This window comes from Tursiops truncatus, chromosome 14 (assembly GCF_011762595.2).
Source record: "Tursiops truncatus isolate mTurTru1 chromosome 14, mTurTru1.mat.Y, whole genome shotgun sequence".
Taxonomy (NCBI): domain Eukaryota; kingdom Metazoa; phylum Chordata; class Mammalia; order Artiodactyla; family Delphinidae; genus Tursiops; species Tursiops truncatus.
Window position 1 is genome coordinate 69,471,579 of NC_047047.1, and position 27,655 is coordinate 69,499,233.

Genomic DNA, 27,655 nt, shown 5'->3' on the forward strand with positions numbered 1-27,655 from the left:
GCCCCCCTGCCCACCATGCACTGAAAGTGCTGGGCAGCTGCGGCCTTAGGAAAGAAACCGGTGTGAGCTCGTTTCCAGCACTTATCTGTGGACCCTGGCGGTGGGTTCAGATCAGAAAGAGCCGCCCAGCAAAGGCCTGTCGGGGACAGCACAGAGGCCAGGAACCCCAGGAAGGACTTCAGCAAAAGTTCTGGAAGAGCCCTTAGCTCCTCCAAGTGGGGCAATAGGGCCTGCTGGGCAGAGTCAGGAGGCTCAGAGCTGGTTCCAGCTCTTTCCTTAACTCCCAAGGAGCAGTTGTACAAAGTTGGTGCATTAGGGAAGATGTTCTCTCTGGTCCCTTCCGGCTCCACCTAAGTCCACGTACACAGAAGAGTGAGATTGTGCTCAACTCTGAGCTCACGAAATGAGCAGCCTCTGCCTCTCAGGATGGAACTAGAGGTCAGCATAATATAGGCCCAGAAAAATCTATATTATACTTACATGTATTTTTATATATAATTTATGTATTTTTTATATATTACTATATATAATTAATATAATATATGAGAAGTTTATGTATATATATTTGAAATATATATAATAGAAAATTACACGTGTTTTTATTGAGAGGAAAAAGTACAATAAAATATAAGTTATTTGTAGACTTTGGATGTTTACAATTATGTTTCATTGTTACGAAGATGGACACTGGGGCTAACAAATCCCGGAATATCATTTTCAAGAAATGTTTGTGCTCTTCCCTTAGCCATCTACTCGTCTTTCTACTCGTCTGGCGCCCTCCCATTCAGGTTTCTTTTCCAAGGCCAGGCCGTTCCATTCCACCTGCCGGGGTCCCCCAGTTGGAAGCGGGCCCTCTAGCAAACGCTGGCCATCTTTCCTGTGCCCTGGCCCCTTCCCCCATCACTCCATAATGTGACAACCCTAATGGCAACAAACTGGCAGAGTTGTCATGAGAAGGAGATAAGCTGATAAACATAAGATGCTCTGATGAACAGCAAGTGCTATTTCCGTGCCTGCTCTGATGATTATAATTATTATCATCTATTTGGTACAGGAGATCCTGAGGTCAGGGTTTCTCCCTTATATGAAAACTGTGACCTCTGGAGGGGTGTATGACTAATAGCCTTTAGGTTCATGGGAAAACAATGTAGTGCCAAGGCACTGTTGGGATCTAAACCCTAATTTCTGGATGACAACAGAACCAGGATCTCCTAGAAACTCAGTCCTGCCCTGGGCCCACATCCAGTGTCCGTTTGATCCCGGGAGGGGCACCGTTACGTCTCACTTACCCGGGCCCCGCAATGCGCTGCAATCTCCTCAAAGGGCGCCTTCTGGAACTTCTCCACCACCTGTCGCCGCCGTTCACGTTCCTGCTCCTCGACGGCCACACTGTCCACTGCGCCACAGAGAGCCAGGTCAGCCCTCAGGTCCTACCCCAGTGATGCAGTCTGAGATTTCCCCCCAGATCTCCACTCTGCTGATGAGGGGCAGGGTAGCGTGGAGGGTGCGATGCCATCACTTGGCCCTGGGAGGGCTAGACCCTTTTCTGATCTGCCTGAGGGCTCAGCCCCCTTCCTTGCCTAAGAGTTTGAAAATTAGTTGAGTGGACCCTTAAGTGGGGCTAAAGCCCCATGTAGTTGCATTGACACTGGGACTCTTAGACGGAAGTTCCTGGAACAGGAAGTACTCTGGGGGGAATATGAAAAGGGACATCAACAGTGGAAAAGCCACAAAAGACAACGAAGAACCCCTATGGTAGAGCAGTCGAAGGCCATTAAGTTTAAGGCTTCTGCATATTCCTCTTGGTAGCCGAAATGAAAAAAAAAAAAAAAAAGGAAGGGTATGAAATACGTTCATCATGCCCAGTTTAAGAAGGCAGAGCAGTGGGAACATTTAGAAAGTGTACCATCAATGACAACAAAGATAAAGATCTGTTACCAGTTATCGGAAAAATTCTCTAATTCGGGATACTTCATTGCCCAATAATCTAGACGAGGTAATACTGCATTTTAAAATCTATTGCCATTATTAAATAAATATTAATAGGATTTGTTCTTAATGGCTTTCACTAAGAACTTTTTCAACTTTTTCTTTTGTATCACACGCCACCAAAAAATTGTCAAGGTATTTATACAAATTAAAATTGCAGGTGGGAGGGAGGGAGACGCAAGAGGGAAGAGACATGGGAACATATGTATAACTGATTCACTTTGTTATAAACCAGAAACTAACACACCATTGTAAAGCAATTATACTCCAATAAAGATGTTAAAAAAATTAAAAATAAAATTGCTTTTTATTTGTCTGATTGGCTGTAACCCTCAACTGACCACTTTTAATGGCAGCAGTCAGTAGAAAAAGGGTTCCTGGCATAGGACATGGACACCCCCCCCCAACCCGTTAAGAGAGGGGGACTTTTAATTGCAGCTTCAGTAGTTGTGAAGAGTTTAGAGGAAGCCACCAGCCTCTCCCCTCACACCTGTGTGAATCACACTTGCGAGGGCAGCAGACAGCTGCGCACACCCACACACCTCTCCAGGACCCAGCCCTGTGATCCCCTCCCTGGGGGCTCCCACTTACCAATGGCCTTCTTCAGCGTCTCATAGGTGATCTCCTCGGCAGGCACGCGCTGAGGGAGAGGGAACAGAAGTGCTCAGAAAGGGGGAGGGGGGAGCGGGGGGTGGGGAGGCAGCCTTGGCTTCCTCAGTTACCTGGCAGCCACTTCACTTCTCAGAAGAATGTCCTGAAGGGAGAAACTCCCTGAGGACACCCACATTCTCACTAGGGTCTCTGGAAGCTGCCTGAGCAGGCACAGAGCCTCCAACTGAAGGAGAGCAGGGAGAGAGAGAGGAGGGGAGGCTACTGCCTCATCGTCACAACTCTGGCCTGAAAGAACTCACTGGCCCCTCCCCCCCTCGCCCCCCAGCGGGTCCCGTTAAGCTCCCTGGGAAGAAAACACTGTAATTCAAACAAATCTTCAGAGCACTTAACAGAAAATATTCGAAACAAGAGAAGGCAGTTAGCAAATATAATCTCATATGAAAATTTCAAGAACTAACATTTTTTTTTTTTTTGCGGTACGCGGGCCTCTCACTGTTGTGGCCTCTCCCGTTGCGGAGCACAGGCTTTGGACGCGCAGGCTCAGCGGCCATGGCTCACGGGCCCAGCAACTCCGCGGCATGTGGGATCTTCCTGGATCAGGGCACGAACCCGTGTCCCCTGCATCGGCAGGCAGACTCCTAACCACTGCGCCACCAGGGAAGCCCCTGACTAACATTTTTGAAGACTTCAGATATTAAATTATCCACCAAGGTGATGTGAGTATTCAGTAAAGGTAAGGCATACTGAGGTTGGTCCAAGGACCTGGGTCACAGGATCTCAGTGTCCTGGGAACCCATAAAAGGAGGTGGAAAATAATGAAACCCAAAGAAGGGTGTTCTGTGGATGTGTGGCCTTAGGTCAGATGCTGAAAATTGTGAAGGAGTTTGGACTAAATTCCAGGAATTCCCCCCTAGACTGTGAGCTCCTTGAGGCAAGACCCATGATTTATTCATATTCTATTAGTTAAGTGTAATATTACATGAACGAGGCAGACACAGGAGAGAATGATTTCATTGATATAAAGCTCAAGAAGTGACATAAGCTGGGCTAGTGGCTCCCTCTGGGGAGGGGGTGCAGAGGCAGGGCTCCTGGAGGACAGCATTTTAGTCCCTGATCTGGGTGTGAGTGCATCCGTATATCCACTTTATACACTCAGACAATTCACTGAGCTTGGAATTCCACAAATGCTTGTTCGAGTAGGAAAGGACAGAGTTGTAGGTCTGGGATAAAGTCATCCAACAAATATTAAGTGAGCACCAATTATGTGCAGGATTCTTGGCTAGTCACTTAGTTGAAATTGCAAAATGTATTACTATAGGAATGACATGCAAGAGCACTATCATTCACTCTGAAGATTCATTCTCTGTGAAGGTTCATCCTCTGTAGGTCTGTCTATCTACCCATCCATCCATCCATCCATCCGTCCATCCATCCACCCATCCACTGTCAGCACTGATCAACGTCAGATATTCACGGGTAAAGTGATAGGAAACCATGTGGTGGTGGGAGAAAAAGGAAGACAGGTCACTTGGTAAACGCAGGCAGAGAGGAGCTGATGGAGGAGATGGACCCCAGGCTGGATGTTGATGAATGGGCGATTCAAGAACGTAGAGGTGGAGAGGAAGGGTGATTCCGACATGGGATTCCACACTAGCAAAGACATGGAGGTGAATGAGATAGCATGGGGGAGACTGAGAGCAGACCAGCCAGAGAGGAGGGGAGATGAAATGAAATGGGAGGGCATCCCTGACTACAAATGGCTCTGAATGCCAGGCACTGGGTTTGGAATTTAACCAAACCAGCATTTATTGATCGTCTGTTATGAGGCTGGCATTTGAGGCTACAGGGAGTTACCGTGAGATTCTGGAGGGGTGGGGGGGGCAAGGTGGGCTGGAAGTGGAAAGAAGTACAGCACGGCAGAAGGGTGGAGGCTCCCACACCCCTGCTTTCGATACCAAGCCATCCCCGGGCTAAGCTGACTCTCTGAGGGGGAGGAACCCATGATGCTGACCGAGGGGCCATGAGGGAGCAGGCAGCTGTGTACCCAGGTGAGCATTTCTCTTCCTTCTTCTGCTTCACTTTACTTATCAATTCCTGAGGGTCTCTCAACTCTCGGGAAGGAAGAATTACAACTATTGAGGGGATAGCAGTCAACTCACGCTGTGCTCCTAACACGTGAGGTTCCCATCCCTGCAGAGTTGGAAGGGCCTTGGAGGACACCTGGCTCAACTTCATGTTGCTTCTCCAATTGGCCTGAGTCAGAGCTTCCTTCCTTCCATGGGAAGGTTCCAGACAAGCTTGGAAAAGCCCTGCCCTGGAGGTCTGCCCTAGTAACCGAGGAGCTGTTGGAATGGCTGAGGGCACAGTTAGGGGGAGGCTTGACCTTTACCCCACTGACTTCTCCTTGCTCCAGGCCCATCTGGGGAAAGGCTGGGTGTCCAGGCTGTCCTTCACAGCTACTCCAGGCTGTCCATGCCCAGGGATCTCACAAGTCTCCTTGTCCCAGTCCCACCCAGATGTGCATCCTCCCTGCTTCTTGCTAAGGTTCCCCTGCGTCTCTGTCTCCATTAACTCCCTTAATTGGCAGAGTTACCATTTAAAACAAGGGTACCGCATCCTGAGGCTTCAGTTCCCTCGGGATGCCTTTCTCCCTCCTCACTGCCCCGCCCACATTTCTTTTTCATTTTAGTGAGTAAATTTGGTATTTCCACTAAAATTCTTTATTCCCCCTTACTTGTGGGTACACCTTCTTTATTTTCTGAGGTAGAAGCACTACCGCGCAAAAAAAAAAAAAAGCATTTTTCTTGACATATCTGGAAGAAACATTGTAAAAGCTATTCTTGCCCTCCTCTTTTCTGTGAGGCCTTCCAATTTCCAACATGGAGCACGTCCGCCTCCATCATGAATAGGGAATGACTACCAGCAAGGCTTTCAAGACTGACTTTTATAACATGCTCATGGGAGTGTACGGGGTGGGGGGGACTCGGTAATTTTTTCCAGATGGAAATGTCTAGGATACGTATGATGAGAGTCAGTAAGAAAACAGGACTTACTTGAGAAATTTACTTTCTGTGCAACTTTAAATGTGTGGGGTGGCTAAAGGAGTCTAGATCATGGAGTGTCTGACCACCTAGGAGGTAGGAAGAGCCCCCTCCCGGGAGGACGCTGAGCTTCACCAGGACAGTGGATCAAGAATGAGACGCTCACCTCCTCCTTCTCTGGGCTGTTCCTCGATTCTACCTCCACCTGCAGGGAAATAGTTTCTCCAATGCTCTTCCTCTTGGATAAGCGATCCTCATCTGGGAAAGGAGGATAGAGAAGCTAGAGTCCCCAGCCCCTGCAGAGCAAGCCAGGATCATGCCTCCAGCACCATCTCCCAACCCCCCTGCCTTTGCCTGGTCCACAGTCCTCGGAGGGCTCAGAGGGAGTTTATACGCTGGGGCTACAGCTGGAGTTTATGGAGGGCTGTGGGCCTTCACCGCCCATCTTAGGGCGGTGAGTTTTGCTTTTTAGGGCTAAGATTTTGAAATTACTGATGAGCACAAAGAAGCCGCTTATGACCAGAAAGCGTATCTCAACTTGCACAAGGGTCATCTGCTAACAGCACCAGCAGCTGTCATTTGCGTAGCATTTCCTACTACGGGCATCTGCCTCTACCCTCTAAGGCAGGTATTGCTAATATCCCTACTTTACAGTCAAGGCAACTGAGACTCAGGGATGCCAAGGGACTCGTCTAAGATTCTTCAGGAAGTAAGCTACAGAGAACTGGGTCTCAGACTCCACAGCCCATGTGTGCTCTTTCCGGCACCGTGGGGTCTCTCCCACGCACAGGCCAGGCTATCCCGTGGGCCAGTTACTCCCAAGGACCCTGCACTGAAGAGGAGAGTGGGAAAATCAAGGATCTCACCATGGATTTCCACTGTGTCTTTCAGCTCTTGTGTGACATCTAAGGTGCCATGGAAGGTGACCGAAGGACTCACAAGTCCCTTCCTTTCAGGCCCTGGCCAAGAAAAGCCAGAGGCAGGCTCGGAAGTCCTCAAGCAGGGCTCCTACCTGTCAGCTGAGGGATGTAGGGCAGGCAGAGCCTGTCTGCATTGTAACCACTGCCCCCCAGGACCTCACTGATGTTGCTCTGGCGGAAGAGAAGCTCAATCACCACTCCATCGACGTTTTGAGACAGCCTGGGAGACAAAGAAGGGAAGAGGCAGATGAGAACCATGGGGGACTAGAATGATTTCCTGATGACCTTCCTTATGTTTTTTTTTTTTCTTTTTTTTTTTGCGGTACGCGGGCCTCTCACTGTTGCGGCCTCTCCCGTTGCGGAGCACAGGCTCCGGACGCGCAGGCTCAGCGGCCATGGCTCACGGGCCCAGCCGCTCCGCGGCATGTGGGATCTTCCCGGACCGGGGCACGAACCCGTGTCCCCTGCATCGGCAGGCGGACTCTCAACCACTGCACCATCAGGAAAGCCCGACCTTCCTTAATTTTAAAAGTAATCCTCAAGGCAGTTCCCCGGTGGCCTAGTGGTTAGGATTCCCGGCTTTTACTGCCGTGGCCTGGGCTCAATCCCTGGTCGGGGAACTGAGATCCCTCAAGCCACGCGGCAAGGCTGGAAAAAAAAAAGTAACACTCATTATACAAAAGTGACAGAGGAGCAAAAGGAAAACAAGCCACCTACAGTCCCACTTTCCACATTCAGATTTTGTGCAGAGTCCCTCAGTCACACACATTTTTGCACACACACAGACATCCCCACGGCCCCCACTGTCCTGTTCTAGGATCTATTTTATTCACCTATTGTACAGTGAATATCTCACATGAACTATTCTTTAAAAACACTTTGGATGGGCTACCAGTTGTCTAGGGTGTGGATGGGCCACCATTTATAAAGCCATCCTCTATTGTGGGATATTTTGTTGTTTTCAGAATATCTTTCCCTGGAGTCCCTCTGATGCTGAGGTGATGTTGGCCCACACTGCAGGCTGAGAAGGCCACTTGGATTGGCGGCACTGTCTTGTCAGGAAGGACTCCTCCAGGATTTGTTCCCATGGGCTTGGTCAAAGTTCCCAGAGGCTGCATGCAGCCCATATTCTACGGTACAACACGCTGAGATGGCTCAAGGCATGAATTATGGTCAGGTGAGGGGATCACACTTGACCCAGGACTTCTGGGTCATAGGCATAAGGTCCACTTTCTGCCCTTGAGCCCATAGAAGCCCAAGTCCCTGGCCTCAGACCATCCACTTCCTTGCTCAGCTGCTTGGGTTGTCCTTGAGCATGTCCTCAGTGTTCTCACCTGGGCCTCTCCACAAACACGTCCTCAGGGAGCATGTACGGAGCCTCTTTCTTCCTGCTCTCTATCACCTGAGGTTTGGGAGGAATCGTGAGAAAAGCTGGGTTCAGCAGGGAGAGGGAAATCCAAACAGGCCAGTGAAAGAGTTCCCACTCCCCTGAGCACTTCCTCCCTCCCACGAACCCCCTGGAAGAGCACCCATGGCTGGGCTTCTGAGGGAGAAACTCAGACCAACAGGGACGTCAGGGCAGCCTGTGAAGCCCAGGAGGACTGCTCAGGCTGTCTCCAGTGACACACATGCATTAAGTGTCCTCCAAAGGCAGGGGACTTAGCTCCCAAGAGAGTTCAGTTTCTTGCTCCTGTGTCCTATTCCTGTTTTCTGTTTAAATGCAAAAAAGGGAGCATAGGTCCCACTGTTCCCCAAACCCAGGTGCACTGCAAAAACACCCTGATGGAGAGTGACACGGTGAGTTTCCCTCAGCATCCTTTGCAAATTTTTGACAAGAAAGCTGACAGTTATTAAGATGCTGAGAAGTGGGAGGACGCTTGGCATGAAAGTATGTGCAGGAGGTGAGGAAGCCACGATGCTACTATTTTTACTGAAGAGGATGTGGGGGCATCGCCTTTCCTGCCCTCCTGGATCAGCCCAAGGCTGGGAAGATCCTGCCTCATTCAGGGTGGTCTCTGGCACAGCAATACAGCACCTTCCTCCATGCCCACAGCCAGCCCAGGCCAGCTGAGACCTGAGCTTTCTTGTTTAGTTTTATTTTGTTTTGCTAGTGTATTTTAAAGTTAATCCTACGTATTATATCATTCTACCTATACATAGTTCAGTATGTCTTAAAATGCCTTTTTGCAACAACTGAGAACATTTGATTACAGACTGGGTATAAGATAATACCAAGGCATAACCGATAATTTAATTAGGCATGTAAATAGCATAGCAATTAGGTGGAAAGATGTCCATAATTTTTTGGACACATACTGATATATGCAGAGGTGGAACGACATGATAGTCAAGGTGTGTCTGAACACATTTCAGCAAAGAAAAAGAAAAGGAGACAGATGAAGCACACGTGGACGAATCTTCGTAACTGTTTAGTTCGTGTGACAGCTGTGCAGATGTTCACTGCCCTACTCATATTGCTTTCGTGATATTTGAAAATTCTCATAACAAAAAATTTCCTTAAAGTAGCTTTAGTCCCAGATGACCTGAGAGATGTGGGTATGTGCGCTTCCGGGAGTGGGGGGAGTATAGAGGGGCCGGAAGTAGAGGAGGGCAGGTAGCAAGCAGGTTGGGAAGGGGTACAGGATACTGCCTGTGCCTGACCCTGCCCTGCTATGTCATGTCGTACAGGAGGAGTCACTACCGCTGAGAATCTCTCATCGTTAGTTCTCATGCCTAGACTAAGCACAGGGCTCATGCAATGAAGCAAAAGTTGTTCTGGGGAAACCCCAAGTCAAGGGCCTCCTGAGCTCTCAGGGTCATGAGGACACCAACCTCACGGATGTGCTGGCAGAAGGCAGGCACTGTCGTGAGTTGGCTGATGAGGTTCAGGTAGGCGGCACCCAGCGCGTAGAGGGCACAGCGGTTGTAAACAGGCAAGTTCTCTTCATTGACCTGGGCCACGTCCTGTGGCAACACAGAGGGAACAAACTATGCTGGTGCCCCACCCTCCAGCCACCTTCTACCAACCTCCTTTAGACGTGGCCCACTACTCAAGACAAAGCCTTTTCCAGCATTTTCCCCGTAACTCCCTGGGGAACAGAGGTCGCCCTCATTAAAGCTGAAGCAAATGGTCCTTTGTAGAACAATCCATGAGCTGGAGGCTCATATCCTTGAGTGGAGAGGCGACGCCCTCAGGGCCCCGCTCTGCAGTTCCCGCTGTAGGGAGCTGAACCGTCCAAACCCTCATGAGTCCCACCTCCAGGAGGCCGTCACCTTCACCACAGACCCTGGATGATCCTTGGAGGACTGGATTGCCTTGCTAAGCTGGGTTCACATGTTAAACCGACAAAGCTGTGTGAGTCACTAGGGGATCGGGACACAAAGGAATCTCAGATTCTAGGATGAGGACGATCGGAGCATCTGGGTTGGCCTTGCAGGACTGAGCGCCATCAAGCAGGTAGCTGAAGAGTCTCCACCACACAATTCCAGGCTCGCCACCATTCAGGATACGATGCCCACCTAGCCTCGGGGCCCTGCTGACCCTGGCCTTTGAGGTCTGAAGGACCCGCCCCAATTCCCAGCATCCTGAGCAGTGGACTTCCACCCAGGCAGACCATGAAAGTCTAAAGCCGTATCTAGTGCCACGCTGGCTGCCTGAGAGTCACGAGGGGAGCTTGTTGAATCTCCAGATCCCCAAGCTTGGGGACAGAACTGGGATTATATATTTTTATTTATTTATTTATTTTTATTTTTATGTTTTGCGGTACGCGGGCCTCTCACTGCTGTGGCCTCTCCCGTTGCGGAGCACAGGCTCCGGACGTGCAGGCTCAGCGGCCGTGGCTCATGGACCCAGCCGCTCTGCGGCATGTGGGATCTTCCCGGACCGGGACACGAACCCATGTCCCCTGCGTCGGCAGGCGGACTCTCAACCACTGCACCACCAGGGAAGCCCTATATATTTTTAATAAGTGCTTAAGGCAATTCTGAAGCACAGCCAGGTTTGGGAACTAGGTAATCTTTAGACAAATGAGTTTGTATGGAGATCACTCCGGGCTTATGGGTACCCTCTTGGCAATCCTTGGAGTCTCATTCAGACCTTGCAAGAGACCCAGAATACTAGGGTGAAGGGATATTTTTGAAAGACCCTGTTTCCCGGGTCTCCTTTACTCTGAGGATGGGCCAAAGCCATGAGTTCAGCATCGTTTGGTGGTTCCCCAAATAGGACCATGGTTTGTGGTCTTCGTGGAGGAATGGCCAACCAAGGGTGCAATATTCCTGGGCTCCAGAACAGGTGTTAAGCAGTGGCTACTTGGCTTTCTCACTAGTGCTTGGCCAAAACAGGTGCCTTCCCCCGATCCCAACCCCTATGTCCCGCCCACAGGGGGCCCCTACCTGGACAGCCAGCACCAGGCGGATGAGGTCTACCACCACCTCCTCGTTGGCCAGCTCAATGCTGATGAGCGCCAGCAGGCCGTAGAGCGCCTCGTAGTGCTTCTGTATGTTCGTTTCCTCCTTACAGCTCAGGTAGATGTGTCTGTAGAGCTGCTGGGAGTGCTGGAGATGGCAACAAGGGTGGAGGCAAGGCCACGGCGGGCAGGGTGGGGACAGGAGGGGCAAGGAGAATGGGAAGAGCAGTCTGAAGGGGGCGACGCAGCTGTGTGTACCCCACCTCCGCCCTCAGGGACAGGATGCCTTTAAAGCAGACCCCAGTGGAATCGGGCAGTGCGGGAGTATGTGCTTAGGGAAGGTGGGCCCAGTGAAACCAGCAACAAAAGCTGCTGCCCAAATCCAGTTTTAGAACATAGTCAAGGGATGCTCCTCACTCTGGCTCGGTGATAAGTATGACCTGGGGGCTTGATCCCCTAGAGGGGTCGGCTGGTCATCCGGACTAAGCATAGTCAAAGAGGAGGAAGTGGGTTCTAGGGGCATGGCCAGTGGCGACTTGGGGGCTGGAAAACTGGGGTCCGCAGGGCCTGACCCACCCGGGGTTCACTGTGTCTTGAGGTCACACTTGCTAACCTTCTTCATGAAGATGGTGTCCTGCCGGGAGCACTTGTCCACTTTCAGCTTCAGGACAGAGATGTCGCTGAGGGTACTGGGAGGGGACGTGAGGGGCCACCTCAGTCAGCCCTTCTGCGAGGCCAGCAGAGCTCACATGGTATCACTGGGCTCTATCCCAGTGTTGTTAGTTGTTCCAATGCCTCCCTGTGTCCTCCTGCCCTGGTTCTTAGCCTGATCTCCACTTTCTCCCAAGTTCTCAAGCTCCTGTCTCTTTTTTCTTAAATACTGATCCAGATTACCCTCTTCCTCCCTTTCCTTCCTCCCTTTCAGCCCCCCAGTCTCAACTGATAACCCTGCATCCCCTTCTTTCCTCCCCACCTGAGAGCTCCCGTGGGTACCTGCTCTTTTCCTCCCAAATCTCCCTCCCTTGCTCCACCAGGCACAAATGCCCCTTCAGTCTCTCCTTCCCTTGTAGGACCCCAGGGTCCATGTCCATGATTAGCTCCCTGGGGGGTTCCCACTGAAGATCTGAATCGTCTTCCCACCTGAGTGCGAGGTCCTAATGGGAGTCTCCTCCCCCATCACACACCAAATAGAGGGGAGACCCCAAGTTCACCTGATGGTGGAGAACTTGTGACGGTTGCCATGACGATCAATGAAACTGATGAGAATCTCTAGAACGAAGAGACGGATCTCTGCGTCCTCCATGAGGGCGGTGGAGAGAAGGCGGTCAAGGAAGTTGCTGGGCAGAGCTGACATCATGTTGTTGCACTGGAAGCCGGTGGATACCTGCAAGGGAGCCCAGGATCACGTGCTTACGAACGCCGGCCCTCCTGGCAGCAGTGAGGAGACTGAGGGGCAGTCGGCAGAATTTGGGTCTGAAGCATCCATCCTCTCTAAACATCTCCCAGCCCAGTTTCCCTGTCCTCCACCTTAGGCAGCTTTTGGGAACCCTCCAACATCTACCTAGGCAACCCGCCCAGCTCAGCTTAGCTAAGTGGATGGGGACAGTATGCAGGGACATTAAGTTACTAAAAGCAAGCAAAGGATGAGCCCTAGAAGAGAGCAAAAGCCAGGGAGCCTCTGAACCTAATGTTTCAGCCCATTAGGGCACAAATGGCGAACATTCACCATGAACACACTTCATTAGAAGACGAACAGTCACAAAGAAGGAGAGACAGTGGAAGAACTTACAGCTGGGCTGAGGAATTAGAACCCACGGACATGGCAACAGCCGAGAGCACACACAGCATTTGCTTACATCTCTTCTAGCACGGCCATAATGAGGGTCTTCTGATTAAAGCCAGCAGGCGTAGAGACACCTCACCCATGATGGTGTCAAAGTAGTTAAAAGCAGCAAACCAGATTTACTGTTAAGTCCATATTGCAAAACAATGCCTTTGATGATTCAGCAGGCCCTTGAGGCTCTGGTAAAGCCTGGTGGCATCGGTAGTAAACGTCAGTGTTCACGGAAGGGGGAGGTATTTGAGTGTGCCCCAAACTGTCACCTTGGTAAGACGCAGGGTACAAATTAATGACGGTAAGCTCAGCAAAGAAATGGCAGGAGTACACAGACAAAGGAGGTACGAGATGTGGGCAGTGTCAGCACAAAAAACCTTTATAAAAATAGTGTGACATGAAAGGTGTGGGCTGGAGAGAGGGGAGGGAGGGCGTGAGCGGGAGTGAGGCGGCTGTGCAGAGCGGCTGGGTTAGAACAGAGACGGGTCGAGGGGTCACATGGGGGGTCTACGGAGGGAAAGGGGACTGAGGACCTTCCAATTTCAGTCTGAGAAGTTTGAAATCTGGATGCACATCAATTAGAAACTGAGATGTACTCTTTAACAAGGAGCAACACGTGAAGAACAACATTTCTAGAAAATTCTTCCTGGTTGTATTTATGATAGGTGAGGAGGAGGGAGCAACTATAGAATAATCTAGTTCTGAGATGTCCAGAGTTTAGGCTGGGGTTGTGCCTTGGGAAGCTTGTTACAAATACAGATTCCAGGACCTCAGACTAATGGCTCAAAATCTCTAGGGAATCTATATGTTAAACAAGTTGGTCATAGGAACAGCATTTGAGAACAATAAATCTAGCCTCCAGTGATGGCTGCAAAGAAGGAAAGAAGACAAATGTAAAAAAATTGATAAAGCGGGGAATTCCCTGGCGGTCCAGTGGTTAGGGCTCGGCACTTTCACTGCCGGGGCCTGGGTTCGATCCCTAGTCAGGGAAATAAGATCCTGCAAGCCGCGTGGCCTGGCCAAAAATATTTTTTAAAAAAATTAAAAATTAAGTTAGATAAAAGAATTATGGCTATTATTTTTTTTTAAATGGATAAAGGGAAAGACAGTGGCTAGGGGACTGAGGTGGTCATAAGTACCAAGGGAGAAACAGGTGGAAGGGACCTGGGGAGATACTTGGAGGGAAAAAGGGCAGGAACCAATAGAGTCCACCTCAATACAGAGATAATGTTTGAGTGACAAGGCCATCAGTAGCTGAGAAGGTACCTTTGTGAAAGTTAGAAACAGGCATCCTGCCTGCTCTGGAAGACCCAGCCCTGTGGGTACCCAGCCTGGCTAGTGAGTGGAACACAGGTTGGATTTCAGCCCCCTACTCACCCCTTTGGCTGGGCATGTTTGTGCAGTGTGCAACCTGCACAACTGTATGTAGTAGCCTTGTCTTGTTTCCTTGGAAGGAGCTGCCTCCTACAGAGGCAGAGCAGGAATGGGGACAGGAGAGGCTCACCTGAAGGAGGGATTTCAGCAGCATAATCTGGGTCAGTCGGTTCCTGTTCTCCCTATAGACCAGAGACACAGATGATCACCAAGATGGTGATACAGGCAAAGACCCCACACTTGCCTGCCCAGTTCTTTCTCCTGATTAGATTCTCCATGAGGCTTATCTTGTTGGGTTACCCAGGACAGTGATTTCCAGACCAGGGAACTAATGGCTCCCCCCAAGGTGGGAGGTTGTTATTGGTGGGACAGCCTGAGGAACTGTAGGATCCAAAGGCCCACTAAAGGCTGCTGAGGGATTTGAGAGTAGAATGAGAGAAGACAAGTAAGGACAGAACCAGGAAAGTTGAGGTGGAGAAGGGAGAGAGCCCAAAAACGTGGGACGGGGAGTCAGGTGGAATTTAGGCTGGGAGAGGAAGGGGGAGGAAGGCATGGCAGACTCACCCGGTCCTCCCCATCTCCATGGGGTGATGCAGGGAAGGCAGTGGAACCTTGCTCATGATGAAGAGGATCACCTCGGAGCGCTGGTAAGTAGGCAACGTGCTGGCAAAGGAGCCTTCAGGAAAAAGACAGAAGAGAGGGTTTGAGGCCGGCAGCTGCTGGAGTCTCCGCTCAAACTTTCAGCTGAACAAACTACTGTGAAGAGTGCGGGCTGCTTCTCTAGGGAGACGATTAAGACCCAGAGGGAGACACCTAGATGACGGCAGAGGACTCTTCCAGGCTCCCGTTCCTTCACGTGTTATTCCGGAGGCTGTGGTTAAGGTCTTCGGGATGGCGAAGCTCCAGTGGCGCTAGGACCAGAGGGCTCTGAAAGTGATGAGCCCTTACACGCACATGGTGGCTTTATGGTTCTCCCCTTCCACATCCACGTGCATATCCATGGCCTTCTCCCTGTCCTCTTTCCTTCCTTTTCTCTTTCTTTCTCCCACCTCCCCTCCAATCGCTCAAACGTGGAAGCATCAGGCGGCCCTAATGGGGACTGGGGTGTGGGAAGAGTTCGCCTGTCTCAGCCTCTGATCTGAACTTCAGGCTGAGAAACCCAGGGAGACTGTGCTGTGATCTAACTCGGGCCTGGCCCAGGCCACTCTGTGAGCTGTGTGCGCCATAGGCTGACTCCATTTCCCCCAGTGTCCGTGAATAACACGATTTAAGTGGATGACAATCTTACACTCCCCTGGACTAACATCCTCGCGGAAGGGGCCTCGCCTTCCCGCCCGCCTGCCTGGAGCCTGCCCACCTGCCTGCCCCTCCCACCGCAGTTCCGGCCCCGGGCCCCGCCCCTCCCCGGGCCCACCTATGGTCTTGATGACCGCCTCCTGGAACATGCGCTCTTCGTGCTCCTTGATGATCTTGGTGCCAAGGCTTATGGCCCCATCGTAGCTCCCGGTCAAAGCGTAGTCGATGCTGAGCCGCAGCTGCCTCAGCAGAGTGTTGAACATCTCCAGCACCGTGGGCCCTGAGCACAGCGGGGTGGGAGACCTGAAATCCGGGGCTGGCACTCCTCCCTTATTCTCCCCTGCCCTGCATTATCGGGCAAGCCCAGGCCCCCTTCCAGCCAGGGGCTTCCTCTGCCCACTACCTTCCCCAGCTGATTTCTCCTCCTGAGGAAAGCCGGCTCTGACACCTCCCTATCGTGCCTTGCCCTCTTCTGGAAGGGGAGGCAGCCTACGGTTAAGGGCAGTTCCTTGTCCTTGGGGGGGTCCCCAGGCTCCACTCCACTCGGGATCCCCCTTACCCACAGAGCCCGTGGCGGCGATGACAGCAGCTTCCGACAGGACCTCCACGATGCCCGCCCGCACCGTGGCCGCGCTGCGGCTGTTGGCATCCAGGTGGCTCAGGAGCTGCTGGATAACCAGGTGGGAGTGCTGCGGCTGGGGGGGAGGGAGAGGTGCTGGTCCCCAGATAGCAGCCCCCATATGGCCTCTGAGCCAGGGCAGCCCTCGACGAGGACCCAAAGCTGGGTGGACAAAAGGGAGGTCCCAAGGCTAGCAGGCACTAGAGGTGGCACCCGGATACCCCAGTCCTTTTCCTGAGCCCCTCCCCCTCCTCGGTCCAACAAGGAGCTGAGTCAAATCCCAATGAAGACCTGGATTTCCACATTTTCCCTGGGCCCTTTCACTTCAAATGGGTCAAAAGTCAATTTTAAGATACTGTCTTCCTTTTCGGTTTCCCCAGATCCCAGGTCTTATTAGGGCCACAAGAGGCCCGGTGGTTTAGTCCAGTGGTGCTCAAAGTGTGGCCTGTGGTCTGGTGCCAGGTCAAGATCTGTCTGATGCCCATGTACATTGAGCTAAGTATGGAAATTGAGAGTAAGTGTTGAGTAAGCAACTTGACAGAAGCCATGGCAGCCAATTATGGTCTGTGGGCCTGTATTTTGCATGAGGTTGTCATTTGTTTTTTCTAACAATTCTTTTTGTGTTTTATAAAGTATGGGTCTGTGACATATTGGAAATTAAACTAGTCCTTCTCCACGACTAGATTAAGCAGCGCGGGTTTAGACAACTAGGGGCTTAGGAGAAGTCACAGAGGACAGCTGGTTTTCTCCAGGTGTGCACCGTTCCGCTCCGAGAGGCGCCACCTTGGCCAGAGGGACAGGCTGGACCAGGGGAGCCGCCGTACCTGAATTGAGTACATGATGATTTTAAAGCAACGGATGGCGAACACCTTGGGTTCCCAAAGAGAATGGTTATCCAGATGGCTGTGAGGGAGAAAATATGGAGAGTAACTATGAAACGCAAGTGATGTTAGGAGGGAGAAGCTTGGTGGGAGAAAGTCACCCCCCGAGAGACCCAGCCCCTCTCGAAGCTCCCAGGTAAGTAGCAAGGGCTTTCAGGTGTAGGTGAGAGAAGGGAAGTACGAGAAGTCAACGAACAGGGTTCCATAGCTGTGGGCTCAGGAATGAAGCCGGGCACCTTCCTCCTCCCAACTCCTCTCCTCAAAACTGTGCTCGGTCACCATGTGGTAGCTTTTTTTTTTTTTTTTTTTGCGGTACGCGGGCCTGTCACTGTTGTGGCCTCTCCCGTTGCGGAGCATAGGCTCCGGACGCGCAGGCTCAGCGGCCATGGCTCACGGGCCTAGTTGCTCCGCGGCATGTGGGATCTTCCCGCACCGGGGCACGAACCCGTGTCCCCTGCATTGGCAGGCGGACCCTCAACCACTGCGCCACCAGGGAAGCCCACCATGTGGTAGCTTTTGATGCCACAGTGTGGGGAACATGGGCACAGAGAAGGGACCCACTTGGCCGAAGCACCACAACTATAACACCTCCTTCCCTCCTCCCGAGTCAGCAAGGAGATGCCGGACCTGAAACTGTTCAAAGCTGAAGGCGGGTGGGTGGGGAAGGGGAACACTCACACGAGAACAGGCTTGATGGCGTTTTTGATGTTGCCAAAGGCAGCCCGGCCCAGCAGTTCCCGAAGGCACCTCTCAGCCAGCTCTGCAGGGTTCTCCTTCTCCTTCTCTGGTGCTTGGAGGGGGGAGGGGGACCGGCTGTGGAAACACACAGCCCACGGGTGAGGGATGGAATGCACAGCTGGGCGTCGCTTTGTGCAGGCCTTCTGTGCTTCCTTCACGCAAATGGTCCCAGTAGGACAAGCAGGAATTTGACGTGGGCTGCACTAGGTCACAGGGGAGGTGTTGAGGCTGTCAGAAGTTAAATGGGGGTAAGGAAGCCCACAGTGGAGGAAGATTGTGGGAGGAGGGATAAAGTTCTTTTTCTGGACATCCTAGGGATAGGCCTGATGTGCCTCTGCGGGAAGGATAGATGCCCTGAGCACCATGGGCCTGGGGAGGCGCAGACCACGAGTGTCTCCATGCCCCCAAGGCTTTGGAAGGAACGACAGATGAGATAAGAAGAGAGGGAGGCCGACAGAGTTGGAGAAAGCAGAAGAGAAGGGGAGAGAGGAAGGAGGGGAAAAAGGAAAGGCACGGGCGTTGGCTTAGTTAGGTGCGACTCAGTGGTACCCACCCACCTCCACCTGAGACCACCAGGGAGCTTGTCAGTGAGATGCTATTCCAGGAACAACCACCAGAGGGCACACTAAATTTCCCAACCGGCTCTAGCAGCGCAGGCTCAACTGACAGAAAGTGGGGAACCCACGATATCTTCAATCGGCGTCATGCCCAGGCGACGTGGACAGCACCGTGAAACTCTCCCTCCATCCCACTTCACAGAGGGGAAGAGTGAGGGGCAGGGACAGGATGAATCCTTTCCAGGGGTTCCCAGATTAAAATTCAGTATCTGTAACTCGTGTCAAGTGGCTGCTGGCTGGTCAAGTGGGCATTTCTAAGGGACTGGAACACCACTAGGAAGTGAGAGAGAAGAAAGGTCCTCCTCAGCACCTGGAACCATGAAAGGCATTTAAAAACCTCCTTGGCCTGCTGCTTCTAGAAAGACCAAGGGAACCCGACTCTTGGTTCTTTGTGTTCAGTACACACTTACCCCAGGGAGCCCAGCACCATTACTGTTTCTCCTTCAGGAATGCAGACCTTAAGGGGTACAGCAGGCTGGTAGAAGGCCAGAGCCAAGGCTCCTAGGGAAGCAGCTTTGGACTCACTGCAGAACAAGCCACAAAAGCCAAGAGCCCTGACTTTGGGGCTGGGTTTTACCAACCAACCCAGCCGTGTGGTTGCCAAGTGCCCTGGGAGGGCTGCAGGGCCGCGTGCAAGCTCCCCCGTCTCCTGCTCACCTCTCCGCCTCCTCCACATGTTGCAGATTGAAAAGCAGGGATGGGACGATCTTGTCCATGTGCTGTGGGTCCCAGATATTGGCCTGCAGTTCATCATTCACGGTCTTCCTCACCACCCCTTGTAGACCTTTGATACCTGACATTCGGATTCTGTAAGGAAAAGGGAGACATGGGGCCATGAAGTCTGCAAGCCCTGAAAAGTCCAGCTTCTGTGACAAGGAGAGGAGCACAGCGAGGGGATTAGGGATGCACTCGTCCCTTAAAAGGCAGAACAGAGCCCACCTTCTACTCTTCATGTGACTTGGCCTCCTGGCTGGCCGCCTTCTTGTGCTGGTGGATGTGAGCACGAAGGCCACGTCTTCTGGCTTGTCTTGGAGATTCCCAGACAGCCCTTGCCCCGTACCACCCGGGCTTCATCCCTAGGGTGCCCAGCTTCTCCAGGCTCTTTAGTACCCAGCTGGGTTTTCTCCAGTTTGAGCCCAAGATATAAGAGCTCAAAGTGCTGCCAAGAACAGACGAGGCAGAAACCAGGGCTGTGAGCAACTTACAGGGGGAGGGGATCTGGAGGGGGAGGGATCTGGAGGGGGAGGGATCTGGAGGGGGAGGGGATCTGGAGGGGGGGATCTGGAGGGGGAGGGGATCTGGAGGGGGAGGGCATCTGGAGGGGGAGGGGATCTGGAGGGGGAGGGCATCTGGAGGGGAGGGCATCTGGAGGGGGAGGGCATCTGGAGGGGAGGGCATCTGGAGGGGGAGGGCATCTGGAGGGGGAGGGGATCTGGAGGGGGAGGGCATCTGGAGGGGGAGGGGATCTGGAGGGAGAGGGCATCTGGAGGGGGAGGGGATCTGGAGGGGGAGGGGATCTGGAGGGGGAGGGCATCTGGAGGGGGAGGGCATCTGGAGGGGGAGGGCATCTGGAGGGGGAGGCACAGAGCTGTCAGGCTCTCAGGCACAAAGAGGTCTTGGCTGGGACTAAGCTGGCTGAGAAAGCAGAGGGGAAATGAGTAACAGCACAGAGGGGACCCCTTTTGCACATCCCCAGTTCCCACTCTGCTGACTCAGGGATCAGCACAGCCCTGCAGGAGGCGGCCCTCTTTACTGGCCATTTATTTCAACCTGAAGTTCCTTTTTTTAACCAAACCTTTTTTTTTTTCCTGATTATAACATAATACATGCTAATTATAGAAAAGTGTAAAGATGATTTCCCATGCCATCGCCACTCAAAGATAATTATCTTGGCATTTTGGTGTCTTTCCTTTCTCTGTGTATAATATATAAGAGGATCAAGAACCTGCTGCATATGTAATTCGTATTGGCTTTTTTCACCTATAGCATTCTATCACAAGCATTTCCCTACATCATTAACTCACAAACATGCTGAATGGTTATGTGCTACACTGTTATCAGAACTTTCTGAACTAGTCGCCTATTGGTCATTTAAGTTGTTTCTAAATCTGCTTCTGTAATAATGCTACAATGGACATCGCTGTACAAAGTACTTTACTACCTTCCAAATCATTGCCATGAGTAGAATGACTGAATCGAAAGGTAAGGAATGAAAGGCTCCCAGTTCTGCCAGATTCCCCCCACGCCCACTGCACAAGCTGCAGGAGAATACCATCCTCACTGTGCCTGCCTCAGCACTAGGGATCTCATTCCAAACATCTGCTCTAATTTTGTGGCTCAGAAAAATCCTCATATCTTGTAGCGATTTCACTTCGTATCCTTTCGATGATTATTGGAGTTGAGCAGTTTTTCTAAATATTTAGTTGCCATTTGTCATTTCAGCTTCAGTTTTAAGTGCTGTTACCACGGCGCTACCCTGAGCTTTACGCGGAGACCATAACTGGGTGGTGAGAGATGCCTAATGCACCGTCATCCCCTGGCCCAGGACCATTAGGGCTGCTGGCAACGGACAAGGATTTCCCGGGCAAACACTTAGCTCCTCTAATCCTGAGCCAGGTCAGCACCCTGAGCTGAGGTTGTCCGGACTCGAGGACGAAGTAACTGTACTACAATTCTGCTAACTATTCCTGGCTCCAGGTTAAAGGTGCTCCCTAGTGCACTACAGAAATAAATCCCAGACATGCTGGACTCATGTCCCACCCAAGAGAGCCTGGCTGGCAGGAAACCAGGCCCAGGGGATGGAAATTTTTCTACCCAGGGCTTCCTTATGTGTGACTCAATTAATTTTTCTTCACTCTTTCAATCTCCCCAGAATCCCTTCCACATAGGTACACATTTCATTCCATGATGCCCAGAGCTGACTGATCAGGCCTGGGGGAGAAGCAGCCTCTTACTGTTCCTTATAATGGGCTCAGTGGAGGCCTGCCCACGTGCAAGGGACTGGGAAGTCTCTGAACCCAAGGGGAGTACACACACACACACACACACACACACACACACACACACACACCTCTATTCATGAGACCCAAGGGTAGTTCTTGGAAAGGAGCTCTGAGCTCTGCAAAGGCTGCGAAGGACCAGGGGGAGAGCTCAGGGAGAAGGGGTGCAGGGAGGTTAGGGATGGGAGACAACACGAAGGGAGAAACTCCCCTCACCCGGCAGCCTTGCTTCCATGGGCGGCAGGTGCCAAGCTGTGGGTGCTGATGGCACTGCCCGGTGGCCAGAAGCAAACCTCAGCACCCTTCTCCTGACCTCCAGTCGCTCCCCACACCATCAGGACACGGTGCGACCGTGTCTGCTTCTGTGCCTCCTCCCCTGCTGTGGAGTGTGTGTGTGCGGTTGTGCGTGTATGAGTGTGTGTAGAGCAGCATGAGGAGTGTCCCCTCCCCTCCTGGAGCTGGGCTCTACCTGCGGTCAGCACCTGTTACAGCCACACCTGGTCACAGTCCCCCCCTTCCCCATCACCTGCTTCTGGACACACCCCACCTGCTCCAGCCCCTTCTGCCTCTTCACAGCCGTTCTGGAGCGAGGTAGCTGCTGAGGGAACCAGCGCTGGGGAGACAGGGGTTCCTTCCTCCCGTGACCCCCACTGGCCCCACTGAGGCACTGCAGCAGCACAGCCCCAGGGAGCCCCTGGCTGGTCCAGGCGAGACTGGGCAGCAGGGACACTGCATCAGTCACACAGGGTCCTGCCCTGGAGCCATTTCACAGCTTGGAAGCTTTGGGAACAGGCAGCCTGGGGGATGGAGGGGTTCACGTCCTGTTTCTCCAACCCAGGCCAGCAGCCGTGCTGACGAAGTTGTAGTTTCGGGGCACACAGGGCTCCTGGACCGTGCCATTGTGTATCATGGGCACTCGGGCCCGCTGCGGTGCTGACGTGATGCAGGAAGAAGCCATGGGCTGAGCTCTGGAACAAAGCCATGGAGACCCAGTCTCCCGTGGGCATGTTGGCCACCCAGCCTCAGCCCCCAGCCCCTTCCTTCTCCGCCTCCTGCAGCTTTGCCTGGTAAGGACAGCTCAGCCCTTTTCCCTCCTTCCTCCTCCTTTTCCTGTGTTTCATTTCGCCTCCCCAGGTTGATAAGCACTCTTTGTAGGCAGTGGTTTACTTCTCATCCTTTATCTATCGGTATCAGCATATATTTGTGTGAATTTCTTTGTGATTTCATTAAGGGGTTTAATTTCTATGTCAATGAGTGTATTTCTGTAAGTTAAGTATTTTTGTGAGTGTGAGTATGTGTGTGTAAAAGTGTGTTCTGTAGTTGAAGATGTTGATCTGAAAAGCATCCTTTCCTTCATTCACTTACTCAACAAGTATGTCGTGAGTGCCTGCTGCTCTCCAGGCACTGTCTCAGCACTTGGGATGCGTCAGAGAACAAAACAATGACTCCCGTCCACACAGAGCTTACATTCTAGTGGGGAGAGACAGACAATGAATGAGAAACATATGTAAATTATGGAACATGTTTGAAGGGGATGAGTGCTATGGGGAAATAAAAACAGAGCAGGGTGAGGGAGAAGGCGAGGGTCAGGGGAAGGCGTTGTTGACAAGGGGACACTTGAGCAAAGCCTTGAAGGAGGTGAAGGAGTGAGCTGTACAGCTCCACAGAGGAAGCATCCCAGGCAGAGGAACAGACCGTGAAAGGCCCTGTGGCAGGAATGTCCCTGGTGTGTTTCCAAGGCAGCACGGAGGCCTGCGTGGCCGAAGGGGAATGAGGAGGGGAAGAGTGGAGGAGATAAACTCAGGAGGACAGCAGGGATCAGCCAGTGTGAGGACCTCGGCTTTTTATTTGTGGGTGTATATTTTGATGGAGAGTGGTGAGTGGGAGTGTTTCTAGGGTGTATAAAGGCCTGTACTTATGAACAAAAGAGAGCACAGGTGTGTACATGTGTGTGTCACTGGCTCTCAAATTGGGCTCAGAGGACCGTCACCTTACATCCCACCCTGTTTTCTGTGCCCAGAGGCTGTTCCTTTAGAAAGCATGTGCTGGGAGCCTAGCTCTGCCCACGCATCCACCTAAGTCCCGCCAGGTGCCCCTTCCCCACCAGCAACATCAGAGCCTCGGTAAACGCCAGTGAAATCAGACACGCAGTCCGGGCTGGGAGCTCTGCAGGACCATCAATGCCTCTGCCGTTAGAGGCACAGCCTCCTCAGCTTCCCTTATACTCACTTCGTCTTGATCTCCAAGTCTTCATGGCCAGAGTGGCACATTTCGCTGAAGCGAGACACGAAGAAATCGTAGCTCCGATGGTAGGATGGGGTGTCCTCCTCTATGTTGGCAAACTTCACAAACTGTGTGGGGGGGAGAGGGGAGACGCATCGTGAGGTGACCCGCCACGCTCCTCGCCTTTGGGCTCGGGGACCTGGCATCCCCCAGGCCCTTTGCCATAGTAAAGCCACAAGAAAACACATCTTAGGAACCATGCATCTCAGGATCTGGCTATAGTCCACCTCCCAGAGCACACTCGGGAAATCTGAGTTTCTGAGTTCTCCTTTCCTTTCTACACAACAGAGCAGAACCCCTGGCCCTTCTCAGCCCTCCCCTGCTGGGTGAGCAGAGGATGGAAGAGAAGAGAAAGAGAAGGGGGCTCAGTCACTTAAGTTCCTCCTCCCATGTACACCCAGAGCTGCCCCAAACATACAGGCTGAAAGGCTGTGAGGAATAACGCTGGAAACTGAGCAAAAGCCAAGGCCACAGCACAGAGCACCACCCAGGAATGCATTCTGGGAAACCAGGACTGCGCTGAAATTTGATTTAAAACTGTAATTACGTTTTATTGTTAAAATTTTGAGTACACGTTGAACGTTTGCAATTTCGGTTCATTAAGCCTTGCTCAGCATTCTCAGCCGCTAGATTCCTTCTGTCATCACCAGGCCGCACACTTGCAGCTCTAAATAGGGACTTGATTTCAAATGAGTCTCTCAGAGAAGCAGGAATCACAGACTGAGTGGAGTTAAATGACTAAAAGTTAAATATAATTTTTATAGGTTATGTTGTTTAATGTTATGAATTTAATACCACAAACAACTCTAAACGGACTAAACTTAGACTACATCCTCCACTATTCTGCCTTGTATTATTATATAATTTTTACAAACCTTCGTTGGTTCAAAGAGGACATACTGTTATTCCTAAAATTATCTCATCAGCACACTCATAATATTCAGTATCAACTGTCAACCTGTTTCCCCATTTAACTACTTAAAAGTTGTGAATAAATTTTGGGGGGATGAAAATTAGCAACTTCCACAAACATCCTTGTTATTACAGTGTTTTGTTCTTGCAATAATAAATATGCATTTATTTTCTGCTGAATCATAAAACCTCAACATGCAAAGCAGATAAGGAAATCTTCCCTTCTAAGTTACATCTAAAATGCACACATGTATGTGGAAGTATTCTGATATTAGCAATAAACCCAAATGACATTGCTTGCATCATTGATGGGGTTATGCAGAAGAGGCATAGTGGTAATCCATGTGATCACAAGATCATTGATTAGACCCAAGTTCAGGAGTTCCAGAAACAACGGTAGAGCTGGCCTTTGGCTACGTGATCTTCCTAAGCCCCACGGGCTAGAACACAGACTTAGGCTGATACCGAGGCTGAAACTAAATTTGGGTGCACTGCTGCTCTTAACCACCAACAGGATGTTCCCAGGCTGCACTCCCCACGGCCAAAGCCTGGCTTGGTCCATCCACTGAGAGGGTCATGCAGCTATGCGGTTCTAACCGCAGATCTACCTCTAACTGGTGGGTGACCTTTGAGTGGGACATTTGACTCCTGTCTTGGTGTTCCCATGTGTGAAATAAGCAGCCCAGTCTTCGTTCACTACATTTCTTTATTTTTTTATCGATGCTATATCTACTTCAAATATGATGAGGCAGCTTAAGATAAGACTATGTGTATGCGAGAGTGCATGCATTTCAGAATAATCAAAACAAGACTGAAAAAGAAAAGAGGCCAGTAATAAAGGAGAAACAGTCAAAGACTTTGTCCCCAATATAGTGACTGTGTAAACCCAAATGTATGTCAGGAGCATGAATAATCAGACTTCACGGTCACTGGTGTAGGAGTTTATGGGCTAATAGCAACGATGTTTAGAACATATGTGTATCAGGTACTGCCCATCAGCTCTGTTGTTTCTTAAAATGACTCTAAGTTAGAGAAATATTATTATTCTCATTTTACAGAGAGACTGAGACCCACAAATGTTACATAATTGCCCAGGGTCCTGCAGGAGAAACCCAGGTCTCAAGCACGAGCCTCTCCAACAGAGCTCTGCCCAGAAAACCCCCAGCTCTGTTCCTGCTCCTGGCTTCCTCTAGCGCCTCAGGCCAAATGACCCAGGAGAGTTGCTCTGGGGAGGCGAGGGTGATGGATATTGTCAGGGAGAACAGAGGATGAAGAAGCCGCCAGAGGGGACCTTAGTCTGGCATTTTTAAGAGGGCTGCAGGAGTGAGGCCACTGGTTTCCAAGCACTGCGGTACAACAGAGTCGAGGGGTCTCCGTGACCATGCAGATATCTGCCACAAGCCCCAGACGTGCTGAGTCAGCACTGGAGGAGATTCATCTGTTAGATGGTCTGAGGCAGAAACGCAGCAGGATTCCTGACAGGCAACCTGGCGGCCTCCCTTCCCTCTGGCCCCCCTCCCCACGCTGATACTTCACGGAACGATTCCTGATCTCTGTGGACGTGACATCAAGTCTCTTCACTTTTTTTTTTGTTTTGGCTGTGCCACGTGGCTTGCAGGATCCTACTTCCCTGAGCAGCGATCAACCCCCATCCTCGGCAGTGAAAGCACGGAGTCCTAACCACTGGCCCGCCAGGGAATTCCCAAGCCTCTTCACTTTCAACCTTGACTTTCCCCTTCCTCCAGTGCCGTGGAACCTCAAGGACTGGTGGCGCGTCAGGTGGCCTGGCCGGAGCCCTGTTCATGCCCAGTCTGCTCTGACTGTTTTCCACACCGTACAGGCTGCTGAAGATTTCGACTACGACGCCCTGGCTGCAAGGTTAAAGTGGAGATTACAATCAATTTCTTTTAATTAATTAATTTTATTTATTTATATTGGCTGCATTGGGTCTTCGTTGCTGCGTGCAGGCTTTCTCTAGTTGCGGTGAGCGGGGGCTACTCTTAGTTGTAGTACGTGGGCTTCTCATTGCAGTGGCTCTTCTTGTTGCGGAGCATGGGCTCTAGGTGCGGGGGTTTCAGTAGTTGCAGCACACAGGCTCAGTAGTTGTGGCTCACGGGTTCTCGAGCGCAGGCTCAGTAGTTGTGGCATGTGGGCTTCAGTAGTTGTGGCACGCAGGCTTCAGTAGTTGCGGCACACGGGCTCAGTAGTTGTGGCTCACAGGCTCTAGAGTGCAGGCTCAGTAGTTGTGGCACCCGGGCTTAGTTGCTCCGCAGCATGTGGGATCTTCCCGGACCAGGGCTCGAACCCATGAACCACTGCACCACCAGGGAAGCCCCAATTTTTTAAAAATGGAACATTCTGTGATAGCCACAGAGGTAACGCAGGGTAGAAAACACGCATGGGGATTCCTTTCCTAGAACTACAGAGGCTTTCTTCTAGGCCGGCCCAGCAGTCACTCCTGAATCTCCCCTAGCTGGGCCAGCCACAGCTGCTAAGCTCACTGGAAAATTCCCTCACTCTTTTCTCTCGTGACTCTCTGCATCCCCAGATTTTTACTTTTCTAGAGTCTTCTTCCCTGGAAACTTAGTTTTGAGTCTCCTTCTCCATTTTCGATTTTAACATGATGGTGCTCTATTTAAGTGGACTATACTCGCCTACATCTGCCGGGCCCACAGTCAGACAGCCGTGTCCTCACTCTGCTTCTTGTCACCTGTGTGCCTGTGGACATCGTTTAGCTTCTGAGCCACTGTTTCCTCATCTGAAAAATGGGGGTGATGGGGCCTATGCCACGGGGTGTCACCAGGGTTAAACGAGGGATGTATGCAGAGCCTGCCCGGAGGAATGCTCAGGGCTCTGCGCTGCAGTGAGCATGGTGATAGGGGCCTTTCATGGTCTGCTCATCAACTCCGGTCCTCGGCTCTGGTGCAGTGTGACCCTTGTCCTTTCCAGCCAGGCATTCACAGAGGAGGAGCCCAGATGGGCAGCGTGAACCATGCAGGTGACCATGCAGGATGCCGGGGGCAGGTGTGAATATGGAAAGAAGGAAATGAGTTAACAGCCACCCCAATGAACTGGTGCCCGAGGGTGGGAGTTGAGGACGGTGGCAGAAGGCAGGGAAGTTGGAAGATGAGGGC

At 51.6% G+C, this 27,655-nt stretch overlaps 1 protein-coding gene across 5 annotated transcripts in view; it reads right to left on the reverse strand.

The window, feature by feature from the left end:
* The window catches only part of EFR3B (EFR3 homolog B), an 88,340-nt gene that overhangs the window by 4,834 nt on the left and 55,851 nt on the right, over positions 1–27,655 (reverse strand). For 2 of the 5 annotated variants that reach the window (XM_073791558.1, XM_033838929.2), the window contains exons 5-21: positions 23,556–23,677; positions 18,985–19,134; positions 17,651–17,785; positions 16,916–16,994; positions 16,032–16,167; positions 15,591–15,752; positions 14,741–14,852; positions 14,307–14,358; positions 12,180–12,352; positions 11,582–11,657; positions 10,955–11,116; positions 9,395–9,526; positions 7,897–7,964; positions 6,655–6,782; positions 5,809–5,900; positions 2,581–2,629; positions 1,290–1,396 (exon numbers count right to left, since the gene is read on the reverse strand). In XM_073791558.1, the coding sequence (XP_073647659.1) occupies positions 1,290–1,396; positions 2,581–2,629; positions 5,809–5,900; positions 6,655–6,782; positions 7,897–7,964; positions 9,395–9,526; positions 10,955–11,116; positions 11,582–11,657; positions 12,180–12,352; positions 14,307–14,358; positions 14,741–14,852; positions 15,591–15,752; positions 16,032–16,167; positions 16,916–16,994; positions 17,651–17,785; positions 18,985–19,134; positions 23,556–23,677 (1,935 nt within the window). Of the gene's footprint in view, positions 1–1,289; positions 1,397–2,580; positions 2,630–5,808; positions 5,901–6,654; positions 6,783–6,827; positions 7,211–7,896; positions 7,965–9,394; positions 9,527–10,954; positions 11,117–11,581; positions 11,658–12,179; positions 12,353–14,306; positions 14,359–14,740; positions 14,853–15,590; positions 15,753–16,031; positions 16,168–16,915; positions 16,995–17,650; positions 17,786–18,984; positions 19,135–23,555; positions 23,678–27,655 lie in introns of those variants that run through there. The other 3 variants (XM_073791560.1, XM_073791559.1, XM_073791561.1) reach the window with 3 other exon arrangements.